The sequence below is a fragment of the Eulemur rufifrons genome, chromosome 2 (assembly GCF_041146395.1).
Source record: "Eulemur rufifrons isolate Redbay chromosome 2, OSU_ERuf_1, whole genome shotgun sequence".
Classification (NCBI taxonomy): domain Eukaryota; kingdom Metazoa; phylum Chordata; class Mammalia; order Primates; family Lemuridae; genus Eulemur; species Eulemur rufifrons.
The window spans coordinates 66,805,764-66,816,584 of record NC_090984.1 but is presented as its reverse complement, the minus strand read 5'-3'; the positions used below and the strand labels follow the sequence as shown (position 1 = coordinate 66,816,584).

General features: G+C 41.8%; 1 protein-coding gene across 4 annotated transcripts in view; it reads left to right on the top strand.

Moving 5' to 3' along the window:
* Window positions 1–1,479: 1,479 nt before the first annotated feature.
* Window positions 1,480–10,821, top strand: part of HECTD1 (HECT domain E3 ubiquitin protein ligase 1) — an 86,627-nt gene continuing 77,285 nt past the window's right edge. For 2 of the 4 annotated variants that reach the window (XM_069486387.1, XM_069486378.1), the window contains exons 1-2: window positions 1,526–1,873; window positions 3,310–3,470. In XM_069486387.1, the coding sequence (XP_069342488.1) occupies window positions 3,331–3,470 (140 nt within the window). In that variant the 5' untranslated portion in view covers window positions 1,526–1,873; window positions 3,310–3,330. Of the gene's footprint in view, window positions 2,276–3,309; window positions 3,471–10,821 lie in introns of all 4 variants that reach the window. The other 2 variants (XM_069486397.1, XM_069486369.1) reach the window with 2 other exon arrangements.

Here is a 10,821-nt window from a genome sequence, read left to right as displayed (position 1 = left end):
GAGAATCTAATTTTTCCGGATAGTCCAGACCTTGTTATTTAGCCTAATTTCTGCACCTGCTATTCAAGGCCCTCCATACCTTAGCACCAACTTTATCTGCCTTCTGTTGCTTAATGCTGGTTCTTTGCTGGGGGCATACAGGTCACCTGTCCTCTATGAACATACCAGGCTTTGCTTGTATTCTTCCTGCTCCTTTTCAGTGTCCACATTGTTCCCATTCTTCAAGGTCCAGAGGAATGACGGTTCCTCCTTGAAGACTCTCCTGGCAGCTGTAACTCACTCATGGATTCTAAATAATTATTCTCGTGTGTTGTAACTGTGACAAGATAGTTGAATCCTCTATCATTTTCTCTTGATTCAATTTGTTAATTGGGGACCCAGAAGACCATTACCTGTGACAGTGGGGCATGTGCTGATAGGTATATGAAGGCAAATTTGTAATTTCCAAAATACTGGTTCTTTAAGCATACCATAGCTTCTCTGATTGCTTAAGAGAACATGACTTATACTATGTCACATTCATTTTTTGTTTAAAAGATGAAAAAGTGGGGTATGGGTTTAACTTATTTTACAAACAAAGGGAATTAATTTTTTTTAGAGATGGAACTTAGCTCTGTTGCCCAGGCTGGAGTGCAGAGGCATGATCACAGCTTACTGTAACCTCCCGGGCTCAAGCAGGGAACTAATTTCTTAATTTTTAAAAAAAGCTGTATTCACATTTCCAGTTAACCATATCGTAAGTATCTTCAAGTATGTCCTATATAAGCAGGCATATTTTATTTTCAATGCGTGTGAAATAAAACCTTCGAAGGAAATAACCACGGACATACTTGCGACCAAAAGCCACAGGAAAAGTAGTCGAAAGTCCACTCTCAGGGCCGCTGCTTACTGGGGACGCCATTAGGTCCGAATTTACATTTTCCTGGAGCCTCAGTTCTCACATCTGTACAATGGAGATAATACTCGGTAATACCTCTTCTTCAGCGTTGTTGTGACAGGTTTTCTTTCTGGTGGACTGCGGGGCGGTTTGCCCCCCAGGACCGACGGGGGCGCCTTTCCTCTCGCGACGCACTTCCGTGCTGCGGGGAAGGAAGCTCGCGGCAGAGCCGGGGCAGCCTGGGTGCGAGGCCCGGCCAGGACAGGTTGGGCCGCAGCTGTGATGCGTAGTGCGGGGCCCTTCCGCAGGATCACGCGAAGCGTTAGACACAGTGCCAAACAAGCCGAGCGTGCGTGCGCGAGTGTGCTAGGGCGCTGGGAGCGCGCTCGGATTGACAGCAAAACGAGAAGGGCGCCAGGGCATGCGCTAGAAAAGCCACAGCAGAAACGCCCGAGGGAGTCCGAGGCGGCGGGGCTAGAGCGCCTGGGCAGGGGCGACGAAGCGGCGCCCCGGGTTGGCGCCCATGCGCCGCGGGTCGGCAGTCTCCGCAGCGCCCCAGGTGGCCGCCGGCGGGGTCGCCGCCAGGGGAGCAGATTCGCTCCGCCTCCGCCGGGCTCGGCTGCCCTCGGCAGCTTCCCCGCCCGGCTCTCGCTCGATCCTCTTCCCCTCCCCCTCCCGGATCGCGATGGACGCGGCCTCCCCCCGCCGCCGCCGCCCGCAGCACCGCGCGGGCCTCTGAGCTGCAGGGCTTGAGGATCCTCGTGCTGGGGACTGGACCTAAGCTGGCTGCCGTAGCTCGGGGGAACCTCTCGCTTCCCTGTCACCAGGTCTCCGCGGAGGAAGGGGAGGGACGAGGCGCGGCTTTTCCTGTGCCGCCTGCCCGGTTCGACCTGCGCGGCCTGCGGCTTCTTGGGAACTCGAGGGCCGCGGCCGGGCCTGGCTCTGCCCGCGGCCTGCTTGGAGCTGGACCAGAGTGGTTTGGGACAACAAGCCCGAGTAAGAGCCTGCGGGAAGGGGAGGCGGGGGCGCCTCAGGCCGTCGCAAGGGCCAGGCGTGAGGGCCGGGATCCTGGACGCCAGGCAGCGGGCAGGGAGCGAGACCCCAGCGCCGGGTGAGGTCGGCCGGGCTGCTGCCGGCTTCCCCGATAGCCTCTTTGTTTCCCTCCTCGGGCCCTGCCGGCGGCGGGACCCGGCTTGCCGGAGCCGGAACCCCAGGCGGGCCGCCCTTGCCCTTGAGAAGGATTCGCCGCCTGGCCGGGTCCAGGGACGTCCCGCCGGGCCTTCGAGTTCCGGGCGCCCCTCTGGGGAGACCCGCCGTCCGGCCCAGCCCGGCAGTCTCCTTTTGGGTTCCAAGGCTTGCTGCTGCTTCTCCAGAACTTCCCCCTTCTCCTAGACACAGGTAACTAACTTAGGCGGGTTCGGTGCCGGGAAACCACAGCGCCGGGGCCAGCGCCTCTCAGCTCTGGACTCGGCCAGGCCCTAGGTGTTGTTGGGTCAGCCCGCTGGTCACCGCCGTTGGGTGCCCACTGCGACCCGCCGCTTGATTCCCACACATGGAGCTGGGTTGCGTGGGATCCAAAGCTGTCCTCCCGTCAGGGCGCATACTAGGAGCTTTTGTAATGACTTGCCTGTTGGGGCTTCTTCTAGGTTTTGTTTTGGTGTTTTTTTGTTTGTTTGTTTTTAACTAACTGCCCCATCCCTACAGGGCCGTAGATTGGCCTGTATTCTGATCCCTAACCTGTTAGTTCATTGCATTTACTTTTAGCATTTCTTTTTAAAAGTTTTTAGAACAGTTGCCAAGGCTGCCAAAATTTCTAACCGATTTTTTATTCGTAGATAGATCTTGTATGTAACTATCGTTTGTATTTGGCCATCTTTAAAATAGAAATAAATTGAGAAGTTAGCAGAATTTGTGAAATTGGAGGTGATTTTAAAGGAGAATTTCACTTTGGAGGGGTATTGGATCAGAGTGCTAAGAGCCTCCTCAAAATACTGAATCTAACCCTTATCTGAAGATCAGTTTAGGGTGGGGAAGGGGGGAAGTTTGCTAGGAAAAAAAAAAAAAAACCTTTAATAGGTGTTCTTTGCTTTTTGGCACAGACCGTAGTGATAGCAGTAGTGGGATCTTAAGCTTGTTTGACTGTCTTTAACAAAGACAGCTCTGGTTTCTAGTTGAGCAGCAACCTAATCAGCTTATGCTCTTGTGCAAAACTGGTTTTATTTAGTGTGGTATCTGAATGTTAAACCTGAGGAATAAGGAAAGTTGAAAAACTTCGTTAAGCACTCTATCCAAACGTACTTAGTTTTTTTTAAATTCCTAGGAGGACACCACAAAAATTTGGTTCTAGCAGATGTAAAAGAAAAAATTTTAAACCCGGGTGATCAGTCCTGGACATTTAAAGGACTTATCCCCCTTTACTTTTTTAATTTAAGCAAAGAGGCTTTTGAAAAACCATGGCAGATGTGGATCCGGATACATTGCTGGAATGGCTACAGATGGGCCAGGGAGATGAAAGGGACATGCAACTAATAGCCCTTGAACAGCTATGCATGCTGCTTTTGATGTCTGACAACGTGGATCGCTGTTTTGAAACGTAAGTAGACTTCATCATCATCTTCTTTTGGGGTTACTGTAGTGACACATCTGTTTTCAACCATGTGCTGACTTCAGTTTGTGTAGAAATTTTTCTGGGAAATTTTAAATTAAAATTTTTTCTTATCTTTTAAAAAATTCCTGCAGAGATTTGTATTTACACGTTTGTGAGAAATAAAAATTGGTAGGTGAAGTTACTTTAGTAACAATAACTGATGACACAAATACATATTTGTTGAATGAATGGGAGTTAGTAGGAATACTAATTTTAACCCATAGCTTGGTTGATTCATTTTCAAAATATGTCATAAATTGGGGAAAATACAAATATTTATCTTCTTTAAAGGTAGCTAATTCTGTACCATAAAGTTGGCTTATAGAATAAAAAAGACAATAATGAGCATATATTTTGAACTGCCCATTATCTTCATTGATGTTGTCATATGCACTTTTGTTAAAGCAAATCATTGGTTTCATTGGTTTGTAAATTTCAGTTTGGGAAAGTATAAATTGGATGTCTACCATATAGCATGCTTTTTTGAATAGTAGAAACATTTTGAAGTGTGCAGAGTTTGAACAATTTTATTCGGAAGTTATAATATAGAATTTGTGCAAAAATGTAAAAGGTAATTCATTAAAGCCATGTTTTCCTCTTATGCAAGTGATAACTTGACCAGTCAGATTAACCATTCTTCTGAGTGCTGAACATGTGTTTGGTTTTTACTGTTTATTTTATATTTACATTTACAGTTTTGAATTCCAATAATAAGTAATTGAAAATTCCAATGTTTCTATATTGATTTTAATGCCATGTTAAGGTAATTAGTAGAAAATGTTTGAGATGTTGACCTAAAATTTGGTGTAATCATCTTAATGTCTTTTAGGTGGAAAAAAATGTTCTATTACTCACTAATTTGACCAAATATTTTAAATTGACTTCAGTTTTGGTTGTTTAATAATTCTTAGTTGTAAATCCTGTTAAAAGTTGTTAAAACAGTAGTACTATTATGATAAAAATCCTTGTTAACAAAGTTTCCAAATCAACAATCATGCATATATTGTGATGCATATATTTCAACTAGTTTTTGTTATTGGCAGACTTGAATACAAAAGAATAATTTAGCCCCTCTGTTGACACTTGTTTTAGCAGGATTTTTAGAAAAGCGAAGTAGATTTTTAAGTATTCATAGGTTTTATTAGAGGGTCTTCATTAGCTTGAAAGTTATATTTGGTATTTTAGAAGCTCATACTTGCCAGTCAAATTAATTATCATTTTGTATCTTCTAGTATCTTCTATTTAGTACTAATATATAGTAGAGGTATTTGTAATGGCGTTAGAAAAAGGTGTTACCATATTAAAACAATTTTAAGGAAATTTTTAAAATGTAAGATTTCATCCCTAGGTAAAATCCTACTATCCTAACATAACAAATGAGTTATTTTTTTTCTATTTTCCCTTCCAGCCTTTGTTTATATTTAATATAATTGTAATTTTTTTTTTTTAAAAAGAAATGGGAATCTTGCCATGTTGCCCAGTGTGGCTTTCAACGCCTGGACTCAAGCAATCCTCCCGCCTTAGCCTCCAGAGTAGGGGGAACTACAGGCCATATCACTGTGCCAGGCTTTATAAATGTAATTTTAAGTAAGATGAAGTTACTGTTGAGTCAGATGCGATTTTTACAATGTGAAGGTATAAGAGTATCTCAAACTGAAATGGTTAGCCATGCTTCATTCATATAGCGTATCAATAATGCCCAAAAAGTAGACATTTGGTTAAATTTTGTGACAGTTTTGTTTTTAAACCTTAGTTTGCTTTCTTCATTCTACAATCAGATTTTCTTACCACAGGGGAAAATTGTCTTGGTTCCTTCTTGAAACCAGTGAGTTGGAAAGAATGAGCTGTGGCATCAGAGACCTGGATTCAGATTCTTGGTCTGCTGTGTTATTTACCCTCTGAGAGCCTTACTTTCTTCCTCTGTAAAGTGGCAGTAATCTTGTTTCAGTGCACTGCTTGTGAGGATTAAAGAAGACAATGTATGTGAAGTGTTTCGAGTAAAGTGGGCTACCTGCTCATATCATTAGTAATAAATATCTAAATTTGAATTTGATTTTGGCACTTTATTCCATGAAACAGTGGTTGATTTTGGAGGGTCTTTTAAAACTCTTTTAAACAGTCAACATGTAACTAAGGTGAAAAAAGCAAGATGATGTGCATATTTTGAATATTGGTGAAAATCTTTCCAACTTGATTTTATAAAATAGTAGCAAATAGGTCTTATGTCTGATAAAACAAAAGATGCTCATACATTCTGATACCATTTTCCTTAGTTAGCTTAAGAGTTACACATCGATTTAGCTGGGAAAGGCAGGTGGTGTGGTAGAAACCATGGCCTTTGCAATGGGATAGGCCTGGGTTCAGATACCTACCTTTTCTGCTCAAAAGTTGTATGATAGCCTTTGAAGTCTATTTCCTCATCCTTGCAGGATTTTTGTGAAAATTAAATGGGATAATATGTGTGAAATGCCTAGTGCGGTGTTTTTTCACATAAGTATTTAAGTGTTTCTTTTACCTTAGTGTTGTACCTGTCTGTCATGTATGATATGAGAGTACTTTTGCATTCACATCAAAATAGGTGGTCATCATAGGTCTTCATGTTCTAAATAAGTAAATCCCAGGCATTTGTAGATCCTGCTACTAAATCTTACTATAATTTAAAAGTCATGTCTTCTGGAAATTGAAGATCACCTCAGAAGATCTAGGAAATGGAATATTAGAGATAGTGCTTTAGGATTAGAAGGCTCTATATAAAATATGATTTTACTTAATTAAAAATATACAGTAAAAAGTCAGTCTTTTTCCTTCATGTCTCCTGGTTACTCTGGTCTCCTCCCCAGAGGAAATCACCATTAATCATTCTCTAGTGTATTCTTTGAGAGATACTTCAAGGAAGACTGTCTTGAGTCTGGATTCCAAAGTTGTTTAACACAGTGGTAAAAATCTCCTGTTGTATGTTTATGCCAAAATATAAAAATAGCTATAATGGTGACAAATTTTTTTACCTTTTTTTTTTTTTTTTTTTTTTTTGTTGAGACAGAGTCTCACTTTGTTGCCCAGGCTAGAGTGAGTGCCGTGGCGTCAGCTTAGCTCACAGCAACCTCAGACTCCTCAGCTTAAGCCATCCTACTGCCTCAGCCTCCCGAGTAGCTGGGACTACAGGCATGCGCCACCATGCCCGGCTGATTTTTTCTATATAGATTTTTAGTTGTCCATATAATGTCTTTCTATTTTTAGTAGAGACGGGGTCTCGCTCAGGCTGGTCTCGAACTCCTGACCTCGAGCGATCCACCCGCCTCGGCCTCCCAGAGTGCTAGGATTACAGGCGTGAGCCACCGCGCCCGGCCTTTTTTACCTTTTAAATTGTTTTCCTAGTTTATGTCATGTGTTAGAGAGAGATAGTGATAACCAAAGCAAATACTGGCTATGCCGTTGTGGTGCCTAATAGTCTAATAGGAAAGACAGATATTGAATAATTGTAGAAATAAAATTGTGGTTACTCACTGTGATAAGTGCCATCAAGGAAAAGTTCAGGATACTATGATAGCATGCAGTAGGGACAAGACCTAGAGGGGTGGGGATCTTTGAGGAAGTAGTTTTTCCCGAGAGATAGGAAGGAAGGTTGAAGAACTTGGAGAAAGCCACTGTGACGGGGACAAGGAAAGGTTACTGGAGAGCTGCCCTAAAAGAGTAGGGGCAAGATGAAGTGAGTCTTTTGTATATTCTAAGAAAAGCTTTTGGTTTTATCTTAAGAGCAATGGGAAAGCATTCAAGTGCTGTAAATGAGTGAATGATATGATTAAACTTGTCTTTTAAAAACATTATTTCACATGCTCTATGGAGAATGGGCGGGGAGGGGCACTGGAGGTGGGGACAAAAAGAACAAATCCTTGTAGACTTGTTAGGAGGCTGGGATCCAGAGAGAGAGGGTTGTGAGAAAAGCAGAGGGAAATGGATAGATTTAAGAAAGATTTGTAAAGCAAAATAGGACTTGTTGAATGATTGAATATAAGAATGAGAAAGAGGGAGGTGTCGTGGATGACTCAGGTTACAGTGGATGTTGGTGCCACTTACTGAGAGAGAACTCCCATGTTTTGAGGGGCTGAGAATGATGAGTTTGGATTTGGACGTGTTGAGTATTTGGTGCCTTTTGAGGCATCTCAGTGGAGATGTAGAGTAAGCAGTTGTATAAATGAGTCTGGAAATTAGAGGTAAGCCCTGGGTTAGAAAAGAATTTTAGCGTCAAGGACTTAATGGAGGTTAATTGTGGTCATGGGATGTGATTGAGGTCTAGGGCAGTGATTCTTAAACATTTTGGTCTCCGGACTTCTTTATGCTCTTAAAAATTACTGTGAATCCTGGCCGGGCGCGGTGGCTCACGCCTGTAATCCTAGCACTCTGGGAGGCCGAGGTGGGCGGATCGTTTGAGCTCAGGAGTTCGAGACCAGCCTGAGCAAGAGCGAGACCCCACCTCTACTAAAAATAGAAAGAAATTATATGGACAGCTAAAAATATATATAGAAAAAATTAGCCGGGCATGGTGGTGCATGCCTGTAGTCCCAGCTACTCGGGAGGCTGAGACAGGAGGATCGCTTGAGCTCAGGAGTTTGAGGTTGCTGTGAGCTAGGCTGACGCCACGGCACTCACTCTAGCCTGGGCAACAGAGTGAGACTCTGTCTCAAAAAAAAAAAAAAAAAAAAAAAAAAATTACTGTGAATCCTGAAGAACTTTTATTTATGTTGGTTATGCCTGCTGATATTTACCATATTCAAATTGAAACTGGGAAATTAAAAAAATATATTCATTAATTTATTAAATAATAACCCCCTTAAACATGTTAACATAAATATATTTTGTGAAAAAATTGCTTTTTCCAAATAAAATTTTGGAAGAAAAGTGGCATTGATTTACATCTTTGCAAATCTCTTTAAAATCTGCCTTAAAGAAGGATAGCTGGATTATCATATCTGCTTCTGTATTCCAGTCTGTTGTATTATGTTGTTTTGATTGAAATATATGAAAAAAATTATCCCCAGATGTAGTTGGAAAAGAGAGGAATATTATATTTTTTATATAATTATAGATATTCTTTGATACCATACCAAAATTCAACAAGTACTAATTTCTTTTTTTTTTTTTGAGGCAGAGTCTCGCTTTGTTGCCCGGGCTAGAGTGAGTGCTGTGGCGTCAGCCTAGCTCACAGCAACCTCAAACTCCTGGGCTTAAGCGATCCTACCGCCTCAGCCTCCCGAGTAGCTGGGACTACAGGCATGCGCCACCATGCCCGGCTAATTTTTTCTATATATATTTTACTTGGCCAGATAATTTCTTTCTATTTTTTTTAGTAGAGACGGGGTCTCGCTCTTGCTCAGGCTGGTCTCGAACTCCTGACCTTGAGCGATCCACCCTCCTCGGCCTCCCAGAGTGCTAGGATTACAGGTGTGAGCCACCGCGCCTGGCCCAAGTACTAATTTCTTAAGGGTTAGTTATATGGATTCTTATATATCAATGAACTTTTCGTACTCTGTTTCATTAAAATCTGTTGGTCTGGCTTGTACTTCGAGTGGATATTTTACCTATATTTAATTTTGTGAAATCATGCATTGATCATGTGGAAAATGAGTTATATAGAGATTCCGAATGTTGATACATGTCATTGTACAGTATGGAAAACTCATATTTGTGGGGTGTTTTTTTTTTTTTTTTTTTTTTTGAGACAGAGTCTCGCTCTATTGCCTGGGCTAGAGTGCCGTGGCATGCAGCCTAGCTCACAGCAACCTCAAACTCCTGGACTCAAGCGATCCTTCTGCCTCAGCCTCCCGAGTAGCTGGGACTACAGGCTTGCGCCACCATGCCCGGCTAATTTTATATATATATATTTATATTTATATATATATATATATTTATATTTTTAGTTCAGATAATTTCTTTCTATTTTTTTTTTTTTTTTAATAGAGACGGAGGTCTTGCTTTTGCTCAGTCTGGTCTCTAACTCCTGACCTTGAGCGATCTTCCCGCCTTGGCCTCCCAGGGTGCTAGGATTACAGGCATGAGCCACCGCACCCAGCTCTCATATTTGTTAATGTGACTACTAATCTCATCAGAAAAATATTGGGAAGCTGTTAAGCTCATGGTGGCAAATACAAGTTTTCCAAAATTGTAATTTTTGCTTGGAAAATTGAATATTATCGTTGGCAACAAATAAAATTTGTTGTTTTCCTTGAAGTGAAAGGCATACTTCATTAATTTTTGAGAAAATATTTGCCACATATCGAGTCTGAATAATCACAGTTTGTCTGATGTTCTTTCAAGTAAAAATTGTGTTGCAAGAAAAAAGCAGCTACAGCTCTCAAAGATTTATACAAGTACTTTTCATTGACATAGCTATTCTTTGGTATGCAGAAGTGTTTTATGCTTACTTCTCATTTCCTTAAGTAGAATATTCTCCTATATTCAAGGGTTAAAATTTATGTGCTTGCTTTGGCAGCACATCTACGAAAATTGGAACGATACAGAGAATTTAAAAAATTAAAAATAAAAGAATAAAAAAGATTCAGTAAAATTATTAATTTTGTGCTTCATCAGGTTATTCTGTGGTGAAACTGGCTTTTCCCACCCACATACCAGTGCCTGGCAGTGAAGAATACAATAAACTAGTAGTAAAGCTTAGTGCTGCTGCCTTGATTCATGCTAAAGCACCAGTAGTTTTATCTGCCATTGCTTTTGCATCATTAGTGCACATGTCAACACAGGCAAGAAAGTGATTCAAGAAGAGAAAGGGCAATTATGTTGAGTACTAGTGAGAGGTCGAGTAGGTTGGAGACTAAAAGGTGTCCTTTGGATTTAGCAACATTCTCAGGGTCATTGATCTTAAGGCAAGCCTAATGGCGGTGGGGGGAGATTTGAATGGGTTGAGGAGTGAGAGGAAGGTGAAGAAATGGAGGACACGTGGAAACTTTTTTGAGAAGTTGGATTGGAAAAGGAGTGTGGGGCTTTTTCTTTTAAAGGTCGAAGAGGCGAGAGTGAATAATCCATAGCGTAAGGATTCTGAAAAACTGGGAGAGAATTGGCTTTTGTACGGAGCAGTGCTTCTTAAACTTTTATGTGCATAATAAGAATCACCTGGGGGATCCTATTAAGATACATGTTCTGATTCAGTTGGTCTGGTGTGGAGCTTGATATTCTGCATTCCTAGTGTGCTCCCAGATAATACGGAAGCTGTTGATTAGAAAATCTCACTTTGGGTAGCAAAACTCTGATTCACTGGTGTAGAGATTGGTTTTTGGTAGGAAGAGGT